This window comes from Homalodisca vitripennis, chromosome 5, assembly GCF_021130785.1.
Source record: "Homalodisca vitripennis isolate AUS2020 chromosome 5, UT_GWSS_2.1, whole genome shotgun sequence".
Classification (NCBI taxonomy): Eukaryota; Metazoa; Arthropoda; class Insecta; order Hemiptera; family Cicadellidae; genus Homalodisca; species Homalodisca vitripennis.
The window spans coordinates 23,591,598-23,611,578 of NC_060211.1; the positions used below are offsets into that span (position 1 = coordinate 23,591,598).

General features: G+C 30.8%; 1 protein-coding gene across 4 annotated transcripts in view; it reads right to left on the reverse strand.

Moving 5' to 3' along the window:
• The window catches only part of LOC124361850, a 28,766-nt gene that overhangs the window by 2,072 nt on the left and 6,713 nt on the right, over positions 1-19,981 (reverse strand). For 2 of the 4 annotated variants that reach the window (XM_046815880.1, XM_046815878.1), the window contains 2 exons: positions 7,467-7,604; positions 3,427-3,577 (listed from right to left, as the gene is read on the reverse strand). In XM_046815880.1, the coding sequence (XP_046671836.1) occupies positions 3,427-3,577; positions 7,467-7,604 (289 nt within the window). Of the gene's footprint in view, positions 1-3,392; positions 3,578-7,466; positions 7,605-19,981 lie in introns of all 4 variants that reach the window. The other 2 variants (XM_046815882.1, XM_046815881.1) reach the window with 2 other exon arrangements.

The following is a 19,981-nucleotide window of genomic DNA, read 5'->3' on the forward strand; positions in this document are numbered from 1 at the left end:
CACAAAACTAAAATTAATTATGATGTGTTCTGACCATATATGAATTAAGACATTTCAACCTATCTCTGTCAATAGAGCCATTTATTTTGGTTTAATTTGCTGAACATATTTCTGATATATGCAAAAGTATCCAAATCATGATTAAAATGATTTTTTATGAATAAAAACAACAATTTTATTATTAATGTTGCAAACATAATTTATTTTTAAGTTTAATTTGTCTAAAAGCGTTGTTACAGTATTCTTCTTATTAACCCCTTGTATGCTGTAAAGAAATCACTTTAATGCTGAATTAAAATTATATTAATATTTAAATTTAACAAAGATTTTAAATGATTTTTATTGATAGTAAGTACAACATAAAAGTAATTGAAACAAATTCAGTTTGTTTACTATGCAATTATTATTAAACAAAGTCGTGGCATAATAGTAATTTATTCTATACTGGTTAACAAGTATGAAATACAAATACAAGATATTAAGAATATTAATGAGACAAAGGCACTCTAAAATTTACTTGAAGTATGATAATTGTCAAATCAGACTTTACTAATTAATTATAATCGCACAAAATTTCAGTTATTATAGTGGGCATAATAGTAATTTTATACTAGTGAAATAATTATAAAATGTTACTACAAGATAATACTTTGCCATGGTTAAGTAGTGAAATAAAAATACCAATACATACAACTTTATAAATAAAAGAAAAAAATAAATGAGATCTCATTCCAATGTACATAACCTCGCACAATAGCCAATAATAATAATAAGCCCTGTATCAGTTTCCAAACAAAATAACCAAGTAACTATCATGAGCGTGTATGTGCTTAAGAACGATAGCTGAGCCACTGAGTGTGCTAGGACCACCAAAAAAATGCAATATATTTAATTCAGAACATTTAGAGTTAGATTTCATCTGTGAGATACTCTGCTTACAGTGAACAAAGGATTAAAAAAATTCTAATTATTTCCAAAGCAAATTTCTATGTAGTAAAAGAAACGTTTGTGTTGTGGGTTAAGACTGGTCTCATTAATATAAATCAGAATATATTTCATTCATAATTTAGCTTTACATATAAGGCAGCTTTTTTACATAAAAAAGAACACATAACAACAATTAGGTCTACATAAAATACAAACAAATAAATTCATTCTCATTACATTGGATTGCAACAGAGGAAATTTATTTTATTTTAAATACGTTAACAGTTTTAAATTCAATTTATTTTTACTATCGATGTTTGTTCTGGATATCCCAACATTATCATAATTGCTACACAATAATTAACTCAAACAGAAGGATGGTCGTACCTCAATCTTAGTGTCACCACAGCAGCTGAGTTAATTTTTAGATATACAGTATACCATAATATGCAATCACCCTCATAAAGAAATCTCCAAAAGATTTAAGGAATTTTCCTCAATAAAGATCGCCACAGCTCAAAACTAAGATAATTTTAAAATAAATACATACATTAACCACATTAACTTCAGTAATTATTTTTCACAAGGAAATGTAACAATATTTTGCAATTCAATTTGGTGATAAAAACATATGTTTGAACACAAGACTGTCAAAACAAATAACCGGTACAGAATTGTACAATATGCCTAGAAATAAAAATTGTAACTGATTACAACCAAACTCTTATTCTATATTGTTATGTTATTTTACTATGTAATGGTATTGTAAAAGTGGCGATTGCCGTGGAAATAAATAAATAAACCAAGCCCACATTTTTACAAATCACTTACTTACTTACTTGGGTGTACATATTTATATCTTTAAAGATTCAAAATTATGATGTTTTTGACATCATTATATAATAATGTCAACCAATATAGAATTGTTATACCATTATAGCATAAATTAATCTTCTAAAATAGTTGTAAATTTTAAACAATGATGTGATAATCACATAAGATAGTGCCAAAAGGGATACTGAAATATATACAAGGTGTGTTCAAAAAGTATCGTGAATTTTGAATTTTCGCAGGTTACGTATATTCGAATTTCGATTTTTTTCGTGGCGTTATGTTGGTACATATGTCTCTCACTTATGTTGACAATTTCGGCCATTTTGAATGTTCAGTTAATAGTTGACAGCTGCTTTGCTTGCACGTGTTTTGGTTCGTCTTCGATTTTTACCTATTCAAAAAAATGGAACAAAGAACCTGTATCAAATTTTGTGTGAAAAACAAAATTAAGTGCGCGGATGCATTCCGAATGTTGACTGTGGTATACGGAGAAGCTACTTTGGACAAAAGCAACGTTTATCGGTGGTATAAAATGTTTTCAGAAGGCCGAGAAGATGTGAACGACGAAGAGCGTGCCGGACGCCCGAGCACTTCAACAAAAGACGAAAAAATTGATGAAGTGAAGAAAATTGTATTGGCCAATCGTCGAATCACCGTTAGAGAAATTGCCGAGGACCTAGGCATATCGATTGGCTCGTGCCATTTGATTTTAATTGATACTTTGGGCATGAGACGGGTCGCCGCAAAAATCGTACCTAAATTGCTCAATTTTGATCAAAAACAGCATCACATGAACATTGCTAATGAGATGTTGGAATCTGTCCGCGACGACCCGAATTTGCTCCAGAGGGTCATAACTGGTGACGAATCATGGGTTTATGGTTATGACATGGAAACCAAAGCTCAATCATCTCAATGGAAGCTGCAGCACGAACCAAGACAGAAAAAAGCATGCCAAGTTCGGTCGAATGTGAAAGTTTTGCTTACAGTTTTCTTTGACTGCAGGGGCGTGGTGCATCATGAGTTCTTGCCACAAGGTAGAATGGTGAATAAGGAATATTACCTGCAAGTTACGTGCAATTTGCGCGAAGCAATCCGCCAGAAACGCCCGAATTTGTGGAAAAACAAAAATTAGCTTTTGCACCACGATAACGCCCCTGCTCACACATCGCTGCTTGTACACAACTTCTTGGCCTAAAACAACACACTAATGATACCGCAGCCACCGTATTCCCCAGATCTGGTCCCCTGTGACTTTTTCTTGTTCCCGAAACTGAAGAGGCCCATGAAAGGACGACGCTACGCCACGATTGACGTGATAGAGACGGCATCGAAGGAGGAGCTGAACAAGATACAAAAAATGATTTTTTGAAGTGCTTCGAAGATTGGAAAAAACGTTGGCACAAGTGTATAATATCCCAGGGGGATTACTTTGAAGGGGACAAAATAGATATTCACGAATAAATAAATAATTTTTGAAAATACACAAAATCCGCGATACTTTTTAACACACCTCGTACAGGAATTACTGATAAAAATAAACCCTTGCCATAATCATAAAAGAATGACATATAAGACAAGCCACACACACGAACGCAAACAATAAAAAATGTAACTTAATGTATCAAGACCTACTAAACGGGTGTCAGGTCCATAATGTCGTACTTGCGTTCCTTCTTGCAGAGGATGGGGTAGAACAGCACAGTATAATACAGAATGGTTCCAAGAAGCAGTGAGCCGGCCAACACAGCAATTATACCCCAGGCTGTCATTCCTATGCCCCGGCTAGGCTTGGAGGACTGCATTGGCTTGCCATCTGTAACAGTGATATCGGAGTTTTAGTTCCACATTTTAATATGTATTAATACAAAATTTGCATTTAATGATGAGCTATGAGAATACTATGCAGAAAAAGAATATGTGTTTAGTTTTTCAGCAGAAATAAAATTGGAATTTTTGTTAAACGTTTTGTAAAACCACATAAAAATTGTAAACAATTTTTAGAGGTAAAAAAGAAAACAAAAATAACACTGATACACAAACGTTTTAAGTGATAACCCCCAAAACAAGCTACAAATCTGGCCCTAAAGTGAATTTTTATATTTTTATTCAGTAGTAGGAAACTACTTGGATAATGGAACATAAGTAAAAAATCAAAATACTGTGAGTAATAAATTAAATATAACATAATATGTATCAGGATGCTCGTTGAAATATTTTCATTAAAAATACTACACATTTTTTATAAAAATAAATTATACAAATATTGTTATTTATTTTATTCTATACCATATTTTGTTAGAAAACATACATGTGAATAAATGGATATAAAATATATTGTGATATGGCTAAAAATAAAGGATACTTGAAGTATGAAACTTTAACATAGGCTTCTTTTTTGGAAAGATAAAAAAAGTTAATTAACTTAAAGAAGACCTTTGTTATTCTATGAATTATTTTGGAAATGCATAAAAATCCTAACTATAAGAAACACTGAAACATTATCATCATAAAATTACATTTTAGTTTTAAAAAAATATAGTATATAAATATTCCATTTGGGGAGAGATATGCCAAGAGGCCGCAAAGAAATATAAACTTTGTTGTACAAAGAAATAATGGTTTTAACACTAAAACATGCTAATTTTATAATCTATTTATATATATACTAGCTGTTTCCCGCGGCTTCGCACGCTTTTCGTAAGTTTTGCCCGCGTATGAGCATTTCTGGTCGAAGTAAATTATATTTCCAACCCCGATGTAGATTTTACCTTGATGTCACGATCAAGAAAATATGTCAAAAAATGTATTGTACATGCATAATGTATTTTATTACAAAGTGGTCTACCACTCAACCTTTAAGTTCAACCAAAAATTTAGTTTAGACAATTATACAACATAACTTAGCGCCTTCAAATAGTGTTTCACTGTTTAATATACGTATCTATCTCGTAATTGCAGGTTATAATGTGCAGGCGCTTTGAAAACTTTTCTTCATTTTATTCGTTTATATTCACGACATAAGCGAATAATTCAGATAATAACTATCCTATCTTCTAAGTTAGACTAAATTACGGATACATGTGAAATTTGATTGAAATTGGTTCAGTCGTTTTGGAGTTTATTGGCAACATACATCGTGACTCAAGATTTTTATATATATAAGATATATATATATATATATATATATAAACTTCACAATTCTACTCAAAGAAATCATTACAGTAGAACCCCTCATATCCGGCCACCACGGGACCGAGTTCCTGGCCGGATAACGATTCGTCCGGATAAACCAACCTACAGTACACAACACTTGACGAAACAAAACAATTGTACTGTACTGTACTAACCTCACTGGAAATAATCAACAAACTGTTTACAGGTTAAACCTACTAGCTCAACTGAGGACAACACAGGAAAATGTAAACAAATAGATACACCAAAATAATGCACGAGTCGTGGGAGACTAGTGCGTGCAACTGCGCGTCTGCAAGCCGTGGTAAATAAATTTCGATATTGGCTTCCGGGAAGTGGCCGGATAAACCGAGGTGCGGTAAAACCGAGGCCGGATATGAGGGGTTCTACTGTAGTAGTATACTATCTTAAAAAACAGAACTTACTGCACTTCACAAAGGTTATAATTCACGATACCAAGATGGCAAGAACGGTAAAGTTATTGGATGCCCTTTGTGAGAAAAAGAAATCACCTCCCAATTTGTTTCGAAACCGTTGCCAACCCCCCAACAAAAATAACTTCATGAGAATTGTTACAATGCATTAGTTCTTCATTGTTGGTGACATATGGCAATGATGTGTTAGTCAAGTCATATCAGTTCTGTGATTGGTTAAAAATTATGTATTTGGTAGTTTCTTCAAACCACTGGCACGAGCTTTCGAAATTATATTTTTGTAAAGCATTTACCAAACTCGTTACATTACAGATAAAGACCTATTATATATCTGTTGTTTAGAACTTCCTGAATACATTGATGTAAATATCATCCAGATATATTGTTAATAGTACAATAATCCTTTCCAAAAATCGTGAAGCACATCAATGATATGTTTCTCACACACTGTTAAGAATGTAACCTGATTATTACATTTTTATTTTAATGATTAAAACTAGTAGTATTGTCTGCACGTGGTTAACCCTTCTGGCCAAGCAGTTTTCTTTTATTTAAGAATAAGCAATACTTCTTTAATATTTAATTAAAGGTAATTTAGTTTGGCGTTTTTAGGTGGGTTTATAGAGAACCTTACTAGGTGAAAGGTGTTTGTGTAAAAATTTTGTAGTCTCACCATTTATTTATTTTGATGGACACCATAGGATGCCCAGACCCAATAGAAAATGTAAAATTATTCAGTTCAAAGGAATTGTTTCCATTTTCAACTTCGTGACAGTAGAAATCAAGTGAACATGGTTAAGAACCAGATTAGGGTCAGATTATTTTGATGAAATAAAATGAAAATTTTAAATAAAATCAGAAGTCAGCAATTTATCTAAGGTATGGTATTGTGTTCAATCAGTGTGGTACAATAAATTATTATTATTATTATTATAATCCCTGAAAGGATAACATTTTCCGGTACTTTGGGATTATACCGACCACACCAGTATGACGAACACAAAGATATAAATTTGTAAAAACAACATTATAGAATGAAAAAAAAACAACAACTGTTTAATTACAAAATTACAACGATTATCAATAATTGTTAATGGGTTTCCTGTGACGCCCAGAATGCAGTAATATCAAGGATGAGTGAGTGTAGTAAATTTCCTTCCGCCTTCAGCCGCAACTGCCGACCACCACATGTATTCAGCTTGGTATGAGTCAAGATGGTGTCGTGCTGTTCCTCGTTTTTTATTACGCCATTTAGCTGACCCCCCACATTCGCTTAACATGTTGAGTATTAGCACTGGTTTCCAGGTCGACAAAATTGTATCGATGGTATGTCCATTCAGGCATATTTTGGATTTAGGCAAGAAGTCATGATCTTGTAAAAAACGAATGGTCCCCTCTTCGCTCCTGGGTAAATCCCAAATTCTCATAGTGTCACCCATCACTAATCTATTACACACACAGTAAAACACGAAAGTAGAACAATGCAGCACACCAGCTGAATGGGCGGCGAAACTCTGCAGTCACGTTATCTACTAGATTGCTCGACTTTGACCTCTGTCTGAGGATGGGGAGGGGTTTGTGATAAGACAATTCCTGTTTTATATTGACGAAATATTGTTCTGCGCTAATCTAGTAATCAGTAGAAGCATAATGTCAAATAACAATTCATGTCTGGGTGTGGTCCGTATAATCCCAAAGTACCCATTTTCCTTTACAGTGTACAGGCCCTTGTATTTGGTACAATTTTTACAAAAAAAAGTTACTGCAGGAGTCTACAACTAGTGTATTTGTTGTGATAGTTCTATATCAGATATGATTATCCAGAAAAATGCCAAGAAATTCCACTCTGTCAGAATATGTGAAGTGTGACACTGCTATAATGACTATAAATGATAAGCTATGCTGTTATGACTCTTCTCAGAAACTGGTAGCACAACTCTTTGAAGAGAGTTTAAGAACTTACGTTATGAGAGACGTGCATTTAGAACAAAACATGTGAAAAAAAGTAATTAAAATCGGGAAAAAGAGAGCATCCCGTTTAGTTGTAACTAAAATGCAATCTAAAAAATTACTCACCAGCAAATTGCTTCATTTGGTAATCTCCATTTGCATAACCCAATCCATTGTAAACTGCTTTCCTCGGCCCGGACTTGAAAGATGACACGCCCCCTCTACCTGATCCATTGCCCAGTCCACTTGTACCAGCAAATACATCTGTGAACAAAAAAGTAATACATGTTTTATTTGTGTCACAAGGTAACAGACACAGATTTTTAAAACTGATGCTCTTGTTCAAGTAGAAATTCTGAAAATAAAGGATGTAGCTGACCTTTTTCCTGAACGAAATTTCCTGCGTCAAAAGTAGAAGACATAATCCAGTTATTTTGCATTCTGTTGAAGTGAGCGAGCAGAAGTGGCTACTAACATTTGGTAGCCTATTGCGCGTACTTATTCTGCATTATTATTTAATAAACAATACATCAAATTAAACTAGGAAATATCCCAATTATTCTGATAACAATTTATCGTACAGTACTTAAATCGGGGAGAGTTTAATAAGTGGCCACCAACAATCGGATTATGATTATCGATTTTAAATATCAGTACTATTGAATACGACATTTAACCTGTAAATATTCATTATAATTAATCATCGCCAGCTTTATTTAGACTAGTGATGTAGGAGATGGAGAAGGCTAGTGACAACGACAAGAACAATGGCGATGAATATGCAGTAAATCTAAGCAATATATGGGTCAACCTCGATTTTTCTCATATTACAATATAATGTTCCCAATAGTCAATTAGAAAAGGAAATGACTAGAATTTCTTGCCGGAAAGCAGTTATAGGGAGCAGGCAACTCATATTACAATATAATGTTCCAATAGTCAATTAGAAAAGGAAATGACTAGAATTTCTTACTGGAAAGCAGTTATAGGGAGCAGGCAACCGCGAGAATTACCTATTAGTGATCAGGGGCACTGACGTGATCTGGGCTTCAAATTTGGAAACTACTCGAGTTAATTTTTTTTTCTAAAAGAGCAAGCAGCGCGAAGCGCTGCGCAGCGGGCAAGCATCGTGCGTGATCTTCGTCTATACTGAATTGATTCAGGCCAAAGGAATGACACAGATTCCTTTACCAGATTTTTACGGAGATTTTGTATTGGGCGGATTATATTGGTTTTACTTTGCTTTCCAGCATGTAATTATGTGTTTTAAAATTGTTTTACATACATTACCTACATTATATTGTAATATGTAATAACAATTTATCAGAAATTTTTAATAAAAAAAAGGATCACGCACGATGCCTGCCCGCTGCGCAGCGCGCTGCTTGCTCTTTTAGAAAAAAAAATTAACTCGAGTAGTTCCAAATTTGAAGCCCAGATCACGTCAGTTCCCCTGATCACTAATAGGTAACTCTAAGCAATATATGACCGTCTGGCGGTTGCCTGCTCCCTATAACTGCTTTCCGGCAAGAAATTCTAGTCATTTCCTTTTCTAATTGACTATTGGAACATTATATTGTAATATGAGAAAAATCGAGGTTGACCCATATATTGCTTAGAATTACCGAATATGCAAATATTGACCCAAAATCTGAGTCAATATTTGCATATTGATCACTGAGCAATGTTTTTAATGGTTACAAGATAATGACCTTCACCCTTTAAATCCAAATTGTCCAGTATGTATTGACGAGATGAAAACTTGAATTAAAAGTGGAAATCAAATGGTGTTTTTGCTGCAAGAACAGTACGAATAAACACGTATCTAAAAAGATCTTGACAAGACTTTTCTTGAACATTCCAAATTTAGTATTATTAATATAATGAAATCGTGTACTATTTTAGTTTAAATCAAACAAGCTACGACTTTTAATTATTAATGAATGTACTTTACTGCATCAGTACCTGCAGAAATGCCATTTCAGATTGCCTTAAGTAATCATACGTACTGCGCTGTTCAAACGTCGTTTTAATATAGTTTAGTTATTTTATGCAATCTGAAACAAATACAATTATTTTACATATAAAAGTATAGCAGTAGATATGAATGTAAGGGTTCTGGCGCACTTTTGGGACAGTCAGAAAATCAATGTAAAATACTGTCCATTGAACAATAAAAAAATCTAAGAAATCACGAATGTTAAATAACCGAATCTATAGCTGTTTTACTGTTCATTATAGGCTTCTAATTTCTTAAGCTATTTTAATGAAAAAAATCCAGAAATCTCAATGAAAAATCTATAAACGGAAATAATGAAATTTGCTAACAATCACTCGAGAAGTCGGGGAGAATGTGAGTAAAACCGCATTCTTTTCACGAGGTTCTTCATTTACTTTCTCCAAATGTACTATAAAATCATCAAAGATTTCAGGTTTAAAATCGTAGTTAAATTCAATGTCTAAATAGTGAAAGATTATAGGTAAAATCTTCTCATAATAAACGTGTGTATTTAAACCTACAAACCTAATGTATTCTTTGAAAAGGAAAATAATTTTGTCAACGGTTCCAAGAGATAAGTAAAAATTTTTGTTCTTTTTTCTAAATTCTGAGACAAATTTTGTTTGCTTCTTATCTCCATATTGTAATTTTCTAAGCAGATTATTCAAATGTGTTAGCTTATTTCGAAATTTCTTAGGTTTAGGTCTTTCATACAAAATTAAATTACAATCTCTACAAACTAATCTTTTATCAATAATTTCTCCTCTATTATAACACTTGTAACAGTTGGCATTATACTCTTCCATTTTTACAAAAAGAATAAATGGAAGCTATGGAACTAAGTCTGCCGAGATATAAATTTTTCAGCGCAAATGTTTATGTTTATATTTCAACTACCGAGATAAAAAGAAATGATTTTATTTTATTATTCAACTATTTAGGATATTTTGTCTATGATTACAAAGATTATTACGGAAGAAATCGAGATTTTTCATCAGCGAAAGAGTATATTTTTAAAGTTTTAGAAGGAATGAAAGAGAACAATATGAACATCATTAACTACTGAATTTCTCTAATATCGTTCTTAATCACATCATAGGCTAAAAATTTCTCAGAGACAACAACAACATAACAAATCGCGTTTGTAACAGCTTTTTGAAAATCCATATTGATAATTATATCGTTCTTTGAACCAGAAATATTTGTCAAACTCTTTGTTGTATCAATGACATAAATGGGTCTATTTGCTATAAATTCTTTGGGGTTGTAATACATTTCCATATTTTTGTAGTAAACTTTCTTAAAATCTTGATACATCTGATACATGATTCTGAAAAGACCACCGGAAATGTTTAAATTTTGTAATTCATCTGGATAATAAGAACCGTTCAATTTTACTCTGATATTTTTTACATCCAAACTATCAAACTTTGAAGGATTTTTTTCTTGATTATTCTGTCTATCTGTTTGAAAACCAATGATAACGAACTTGGGATTGAAGATATTTCTATAAATATTTGTGATATCGAACGAATAAGTTGTTCCGGAAATACCTTTTTGTTCAATACATTGCCAATCTAGAAAATTAAAAGTGATGTTTTGAGATTTTATAATTTCATCAATCAACCTAATTTTACTCGTGGTTTTGTAATCAATCATCGGAACTCTAATGAAAAACTCGTTAATTGTAATTTTGCCATCAACAGGCATAACATTTCCAGTTGCAGTCTTCAGAATCACATCATCGTCTTCAGCTCTTATGAAACTAATGTAAAATCCACCTTTATAGATTGGAAAATTTACATTTTCAAAGAATCCTAAGCCGAAATGTGCTAAATCACCGACCGCTTCAAATTGTCCAAATTTAAAAGTTGATTCAAAACTGTTTGAAAATACATTACTTTTGGAATAACAAATAGTTCCTTTAATTGTGCTTAATTGGCCACAGTTTTCGACTTCTTCTATCAATTTATTGTGTTTTCTTACTTCAATCTTAGAAAATAAAAACTGTATAAAATTATCGATTAATCTAACATTATCAGTTCCAAGATATGCTTGACCATCTTGTTTTGTTAAAGTTCCAGAAATATAAAACTGGAAGTTAGACGAGCAAAAGTTATCTCCAAAATCAATATTAAACTCAGTTCTTTTATTCGGTTCATTCAAATGTTGTTTACTAATTGGATAGAAATTTTTAAACTCCGCCCTTTCAATATCACTAGCATATTTTCTGTAGTCCGCCATTTAATAAGAGAAAATTTAGAAATTTTAAACATCGTGTATCATTTTTTCATCGATCTAATGTACGTTTTTTATAAGAAAAGATATAAATTTTAGTCATTTTTAATGATCTACTTCGTCATATTCAGGATTCTCTTCCTTAAATTTTGCGATCTCGGTCACATATTTCAATAAAATCTGCACAGGATAGTAACCGCTATCTATAATATTGTTCCAATCAACTGTATCTTTATTTTCATCCAAAAACTTTAGACTCAAGTGTTGATAGAGACAAAGAACAGACATATGATCTTTTAATTGATAATGTATATTTTCTTGAATGAACTCTGATGATAAAGTTTGATATTTAGCAATGTTATACCAATTCAATTTGTTTACGTATAATCTCATCATATCTTCGGATAATTCATATTTTTGAGAAATGTCATCCCAATGTTCTTTTTTCAAATCTCTTTCGTGTTGCATTATAAAAAGATCGAAAGCACTGTAATGTCCCGCCATCTCTATTTATTAAGAAAAAATTTCAAGTTTTTATAAATTGACTCTTTTTTGCGTTACATTCAGCACATTTTCCAGAAATTCTCTTAACTCCATTGATATTTGCATAGTATTTTATATCATTTGTTTCAGTTTTTGCCTTACACCTCACACAGTATATGAGCGCCATTTATATAAGGAAATTTTATCATGCATAAAACCCTACACGAATACCTATTTCAGTAAGATCTTCCTCCATATTATTAAGTTTTTCTTGTAATTTTTGAAATTTGACAGCATAAGAATCATTGTATTCAACAAATTTATGACCAATATTCTCAAAAGTTTTCGTAGCATCTAAACTAAACTTATCAAAAGACTCTTTAAAATTAGTAAGTTTTTCATTAATTTCACCAACATCGTCTACTGATCTTCTATTTCTGGCTTCTAACTTGTCATAGACTTCTGTTGTAAAATCTTTAACATGCTGTTTATGATTCTCGTAATTTTGTTTTAGTTCATTAAACATTTTAATAGGATCTTCTAATTGAATCATTACAACAACATCAAATGGATTAATTCCTTTACTAACACCGCTAATTCTTTTTCCTTTAAAATCTAAGGCATTTTTAACATTCGGATCATGTAAATCAACAATATCGATGTTTTCTGATAATTTTAGAGGTTTTAAAATTTGTTCTTTAACAACAACATCATGTTTGTCAATACCAGGTCGAACACCGACAATTCTTTTTTTATTAGCCAAACTAACATAATTCTTTTCAACTTTGATCGCTTCAGTAATTTTATCAGCTTTTTCGATATGAGACATTAAATTGGTAAATAATTTTTTTACACCATCATCAACTTCTTTTTCCAATGTTTTTATTTTATCAGCAACTTCATTTGAACTCATGAAATTTGCAAGTTTGTTATCATATTCTGCTTTAAAATCTTCAATCTCGACAGCAAACATATCTGAATCTGGAAGGTTTTGTAATACATTTTCTAACTTGTTATCAAACTCATTTCTCAAACTATCAAAATTCAAACTATTATCTACATTTTGAATAATTTGTGTTCCAAATACGTCAAAAATATTTTGTGAATCCATATTTATTAAGTAATAATTTGTTAACAACTTCTTTAAAATCTTTACCAGTACTCAGTTCATTCAAAACAAAAACACATAAATGACCACAAATTGGGGGATCTTTATAGTCTTGAATCTGAGAATCATTGTAGTAGACGCTTGATTTTTTCAAATATTTAATCAATTCTATAGGTGGTTTGTCCTCAATTCTTCCATACGAATCAAAATAAGATGTATTCTTATCATTTTTATAATAACAAACCCAATGCGTTCCACTTCCCATAATCGAGTCTAAATTCACAATTCCACATTCAAATTTCTTAACTTTTTCAGGTAATGTATCTCTCATGAAGATTCCTCTAAAATGTTTAATGTTTTTGCAGATTTCTTCCAATTCTCCGAATGTTAAAGGTTCAAATTTTTTTTCCGATGTTTGATTTCACGTAATTCAAAGTTTTTTCATCTAATCCAGATCCTGTAACATCTTCCAACTCTTTATCTAACCAATTTAAAATGTTTCGAACAATAGGAATCACATCTTTTTTAACGATTGGAGCAGCTTTACGAACGAACATAAGGAACAACATTTTTAACAACTGGAATATTTTCTCCAAAATCTAATAAATCTTTCAAAAGACCACCATTTTTTAAGTTCTTTCAACTGATTATAAGAAAATTCTATTCTGGTTCCTTTACTGTTTTTCTTATGTTTTTCGAGTTTATTGTATTGTCTATTTGTTAAAAATATCTTATCTTCGCCATTTTTTAGTTGATCTATTTTAAATTGAATACTAACGGGTATTTTTTTCTTAAAAGCGGATTTTATTTTTTCTTTCTGATTTTTGCTGAAATTTACATTCACCTCCATTTATATAGTTAAAATTTCAAGTTCTCTTCAATTCCCATTCCTAGTTTTCTCTTCAAAAACATTGCTCCAACTGTTGGAAGTGCAACAAATCTTTCACCTAAGCTACCATCTTTTGATAAAAATCTATCCATTGCCTTATCTTGCAAAACTTTATCTGCTATATGTCTGGAATTTTTGTCTCTATGTTTTGCATAAAAAATATCGTGTTCCATAGCAGCTTGGTCTAATTTATTTATACCAGGATCTCCTCTTTTTAGTCTTTTTTCGAGTTTTGTGCCAGGCCCCAGATACTGATAAGTTGGTACGTGTAATTCAAAAGGTAAATTGTTGATAAAATCATTCAAAAGTCCGCTACCTTCAATCATAGATGAACTTATTGCTGGCAAAACTCGCTTTAAATATTTAATTCCATCAGGTTTTTCAATCAATTCATCAAGTTTGTTCGAAATAAAATCTTTAATCGCTTTCTTTTCGTTCAAAAAATTGTTGTTTCCAGCCTTCTCTTGAGCATAAATATAATTAATAATTCCATCGAGTTTTGTCAAATCGTCGATATATCTGTACTCAATCTTATTATCATTGTATTTTCTTACACCTGATCCTTCGATTCTTTTTTCCCAAATTGGTTTAATCAAATTGAGATATATTTTACCTTTACTTGACTTTGGTTTCTTAGTTGATGGATCATTATTTTTGTAAATTGAATCAGATTTCCATAAAATTTCTGTATACTTTTTCAAATCTTCTTCAGAATATAAATTATCTTTTGGAGCGTCATAGTCTGTTAATAATCTCCATAAACCTTGAGTTCCTTCATATGTTTTTTCATTAATAATTATATCATTTTGTTCAAAATTAACGGGTAAATTTCCAATCATAAAACTTTTCTTTTTTCTATCCCAATACAAACCAAATTTATCATCCTTCGCTCTAGGAAGGAATTTTTTTACCAATTTCACCAATTATTATATCCGTTGTTCCAGGACTTATTGGTTCAACTATGGTAGAGTCTTCAATGATTCGAGGTCTAAATGGTGTTGAAGATGGTAATTTTGGCAATTCAAACTCAGATTCTGGAATCGAAATATCGGCAAATTGTCGTACAACTGGAACCAAATTCATTAAATTTTGATTATCGCTTAAAACATTTTCAATTTTGCCCTCAACATTTTTTATTGCAGAAGTTACAGGTTGATTAATTTTTTGAATAAGTTCTTGTTCTTCTTCATCAATTCGAATCTGTTCTTTAAATTCTTTGATTAATTTCTTTTCGATTTGATCAAGTTTTTTCGCTTCTTCAGAAGTTACGTTCACCATTTATTTAGGAAAATTTTGAAACGTGGAACACGAAACGTGGAACGTAAAACGTGAACGTGGAACGTAAGAACGTGAACGTGGAACGTAAAAACGTGAACGTGGAACGTAAAACCGTGAACGTGGAACGTAAAAACGTGAACAGATTTACCGTTTTTCAGTTGTTTTCATAATGTAAATAAAAAGTAAAGATAATGTAAAAATAATTGTAACAAATATTTTATCAAGTAGATTTGCCAGACCACTGAGCAGCATTTATATTAGAAAATTTATTCAAATATTTACCATTTTTAGGCTTCAAAGTTAAATTAATAGTTAAAAGTCCATAGTCTTCTTTCCAAATTTTATCACATAATTCATTAAAGTGGTTAAAACTCATATCAGATCCCACATAATTGTTGTAAATCTTTCTCGAATAGTGATCGTCTTGCTTAAAAACACACAACATATTCAAATTATTTCTAATAACTTGTTTATCAACCTTTGAAAAGCATTGGGAAAGATAGATACAAGAGATATTTTTGTGACGAGACATTACGAAATATTCCTTAATAACGTCTTGATTTTCTAAAATACAGTCATCGAAAACGATTAACGAATTGGGTTTACACTCGCTTAATGGAACTATGTCCTCAGAGGCATTATAAAAATGTGATACCTTTTTGCTTAAGTTTTTCTCAATATTTTCAAATCTTTCTTGCAATTTTTTATAAGCGTCTTGTTCTAAAGATTTACTAAAAACATACAAATTGGAATAAGGAATCAACCTATTGTAGATAAAATTCAATAATAAAGTTGTTTTTCCACATCCACTTGAACCAACAATTAACAATCTGATTGGTTGATCTTTCTTATTTTCTTCAAACGTTTGAAGTTTTATCTGATCTTTTTGCTTTAAAAATTTCTCCATTTAAATAGCTAAAATGAAGCTGTTCAAGTTGACTTCAGAAAGCTCTAAATTAGTTTTAAACTTGGAACATCCTATACACTTAGAGGAAGAATCAAATTATTTTATCGGTTTAAGCGGTTTTTATTCTGACAATTTTGTAATAAATATTAGTGAAAGTTCTCCTTATTGTATAGGATTTAGTGAGAAGAACATAACAAAATATTATGGTTTAAACAAAGGATATTATACTTTCGATCAAATTAAAAATTCCCTTAAAAATTATCTGAAAACATTCAAACAATCAGATAAATCTTTAAACTTTGACGAAAACAAGTTTGAAATGCAAAAAAATTATCTCTCTAATAAAATTCAAATAAAATCACCAGTAAGAATAATGTTTTCAGCAATTATTGTAGATTTATTAGGGTTTGTTCAAGAAACTATTGAGCCAAATCAGGTATATTTAGGAAATAAAACGCCAAAATTTAGACCGTTCGATGTAATTGAAGTGCACTGCAATCTCGTTGAACCTAGTTTTGAAAATCATACCGAACATTTACACAAAGAATCGGAAATTTTGTACACTTTTTTCCCAAATGTTGCTTATGGATCAAAAATCAGTGAAAAACCAAATGAAATCGATTATATTCCAATTAGAAAAAATATTAAAAGAATTCAAAAAATCGTTCTAACTATACAAGACTCTGAGGGAAATTTATTAAATAATGAGAGTAAAACAACAATATATTTAAGATTGTCGAAAGAATGATGAATCAAGGGGGGAACGAATCGTTCTTACCTTCAAACTTTCCAAACGAGTTGATAATGATGATAAAAACTTCTATTTTAATCTAAATATAAGGGGGGGCTATAAATAGCTTACCTTCAAACTTTCAAAAAAACACTGTTTTCATTAATGAATCTGGGCTTTATTCTCAAAATAAAAATTACTAGTTAAATTTCTTTTCTATCTAAATGGAGACAGTTGTAGATCCAATAAATAATCAACTTATATTCAATAATAAAGACATTGTAACGATTGTAGACGAAATCAATGTAATCTGGTTTAAGGCTAAAGATGTTTGTGAAATATTAGGTTATGAAAAAACAAAAAACGCAATTAAATTAAATGTTGATGATGATGACAAAATTCAATATTTTTACTTAAAAAACAAGGGTCTATTCGAATGGCCCCTTAACAATCTTCATCCCTATACTGTTTTTATTAATGAACCAGGTCTCTCAAAATAAAAATTGCTTGTTAAATTTTTTCTATCTAAATGGAGTCAGTCATAGATCTAAGAAATAATCAACTAAAATTCAATAATAAAGAAATTTTAACAATTGTTGACGAAAATAATGAATTTTGGTTTAAGGCTAAAGATGTTGCAGAAATATTGGAATATAACAATACAGAAAAAGCGATTAGAAATAATGTCGATGAAGGTGACAAATCTCAATACTTTTATCTAAAAGATAAGGTAGCCCTCGAGGGCCACCTCGCAAATATTCACAAAGATACTATTTTCATTAATGAATCTGGACTTTATTCTTTAATTTTGAGATCGCATAAACCAGAAGCGAAATTGTTTAAAAATTGGGTTACGAAAGAAGTATTACCTTCCATTAGAAAATATGGTGAGTACAAACTTGAAAACAAGATTAAATATTTAGAGGACGAAGTTAAACACTTGCAAATTAAAGATGAAATAAAAACGGAAATAATCGCAAAACAAAGTGTAAAAATTGACTTGATGAAACCAGACCTTGTTTGTAAAGATTTTGATAAGAAAAAACACCATGTTTTTGTGTTAATTAAGAAGAATCACATGTGGGAATATCCTTATTACGTTATCAGAGCTCAAAAGAGAGAAATACCGAAAAGATTAAAACATCTAAAAATAAATTATCCTGAATTAGAGATTTTGTTCATTGATGACGAACCAAATTCTATCAATCTGTATAACCAAATGAAAGAATCTTTGAATATTTTATACAACGGAAATCATTTTACTACAAATATGGCAGAATCTCGACTGATTTATAGAATATCTAAATTACACGATGAAAATGTTTAAACTCTCGAATTATGATATTTTGTTTGTAAATGTCTTTTAAGACTATAGAATTGTTGAATTTCCCTTCCGCATACGCAATGAACTGGTCCAGCAAAGATTTCTCTAATACATTCTTTACAATATGCTTGTTTTTTATCTTTACTATAATGCCAATTGTTAAATTCAGAAATATTCTTAACTATTTTACAGCGTGTGCATTCTTTCTCTTCTAAAGTTAATTTTTCCATTTTATCATATAATTCTTTTCTATATATTTTTTCACAAGCCTTACAATAAGCTTTCTTTCTATCTTTACTATAATGTCGATTGTAAAATTCAGAAATATTCTTAATTTCTTTACAAATGTGACACTCTTTCTCTTCCAAAGTTAATTTTTCCATTTTATCGTATAATTCTCTTGCATATTTTTTATGACAATCCTTACAATAATAGTATAATCCATCTTTTCTAAGCTTATCTTTATAAAAAGCTTCAAAACCTTTTATTTCTTTGCACATTGAACATTTCTTTTGAGCCTCCATTTATATAGAAAAAATCTTTGACTTTCTCAATTCATATTCATAAAACTTTCCGGTTATTTCTTCATTATTTAAATCTTTTATACTATAAGTTACAGGATCTGTGTTATTAATTTGATAAATCACAAAGATTTCTCTTGACCAATTGTTCTTATATTTGTTCGAAAATGTTTGTTTTTTACTAACAATTCTTACATGATCATTGACTTTAAATTTAGTTTTCGTGTGAATTTCAGGTGGAACATACTCGAAAACTGTCTCTAATAACTCCTTTTCTGCATCCTTACCTACGTCTTTGGGCTTCATTTTGATTGTGCTGTGAACCGTATCATTATAATTTGTGACTATTTTTTGAAGAATATCGATCCATTTAAAGTTTTTATTAATCTCAAAAATTACTTTCATTCTCTCATTTTGAGTTCTGTTATATCTCTCTACAATACTTGATTTCTCTTCGTTTTCAGTACGATAAATCTTAATGTTGTATTTTCTCAAAACTTCGTTAAATTCTTTATTTTTAAACTCTAAACCCTTATCTGTATGAAGTAGATTTGGCGGTTTGTGATTGATCCTTATGGCATCTTTTACTATATCTTCGAAAGCTTTTGAAATATCCTTGCCGTTTTTTCTTTTGATAGCTCTTGACCAAGCATATTTTGAGAAAGTATCAATAACATTTAACATATACTTAAATCCATCATTTTGATCTGAATAGTTAGACATTATAACTAAATCTGCTGCCCATAAATCGTCAATTCCTAATGTTATAATTTTTCTCTTTTTAAACTTTTTTCGTACTGGTGCATGAATTTCTCGAGCTTCAATCTCTATCTCATCTTTAGTCTTCAATTCTTGCTTAACAGGTTTTGGATTTGGATTCTTTATAAACTTACTCTTGTTTGTCTTACATTTTGAACATTTTGCAGCAATTCTATACAACCCGTTTTGAGTTTGAACGATTTTAGAATCTATATTTTTCGTTTTTTTCTTGCATTTGTGGCAGTGAATCAAATCATCTTCCATTTACATGTCAAAGTTTCCAAGTTTATTTAACTCATCTAATATATTAGATTTTGCTTCGCCTTTATATCCATACGGTACTGTATCGATCTTATTTTCTAGAACGATTCTCTTATCATCTTTAGCGTTCAGTGCTAACTTGTT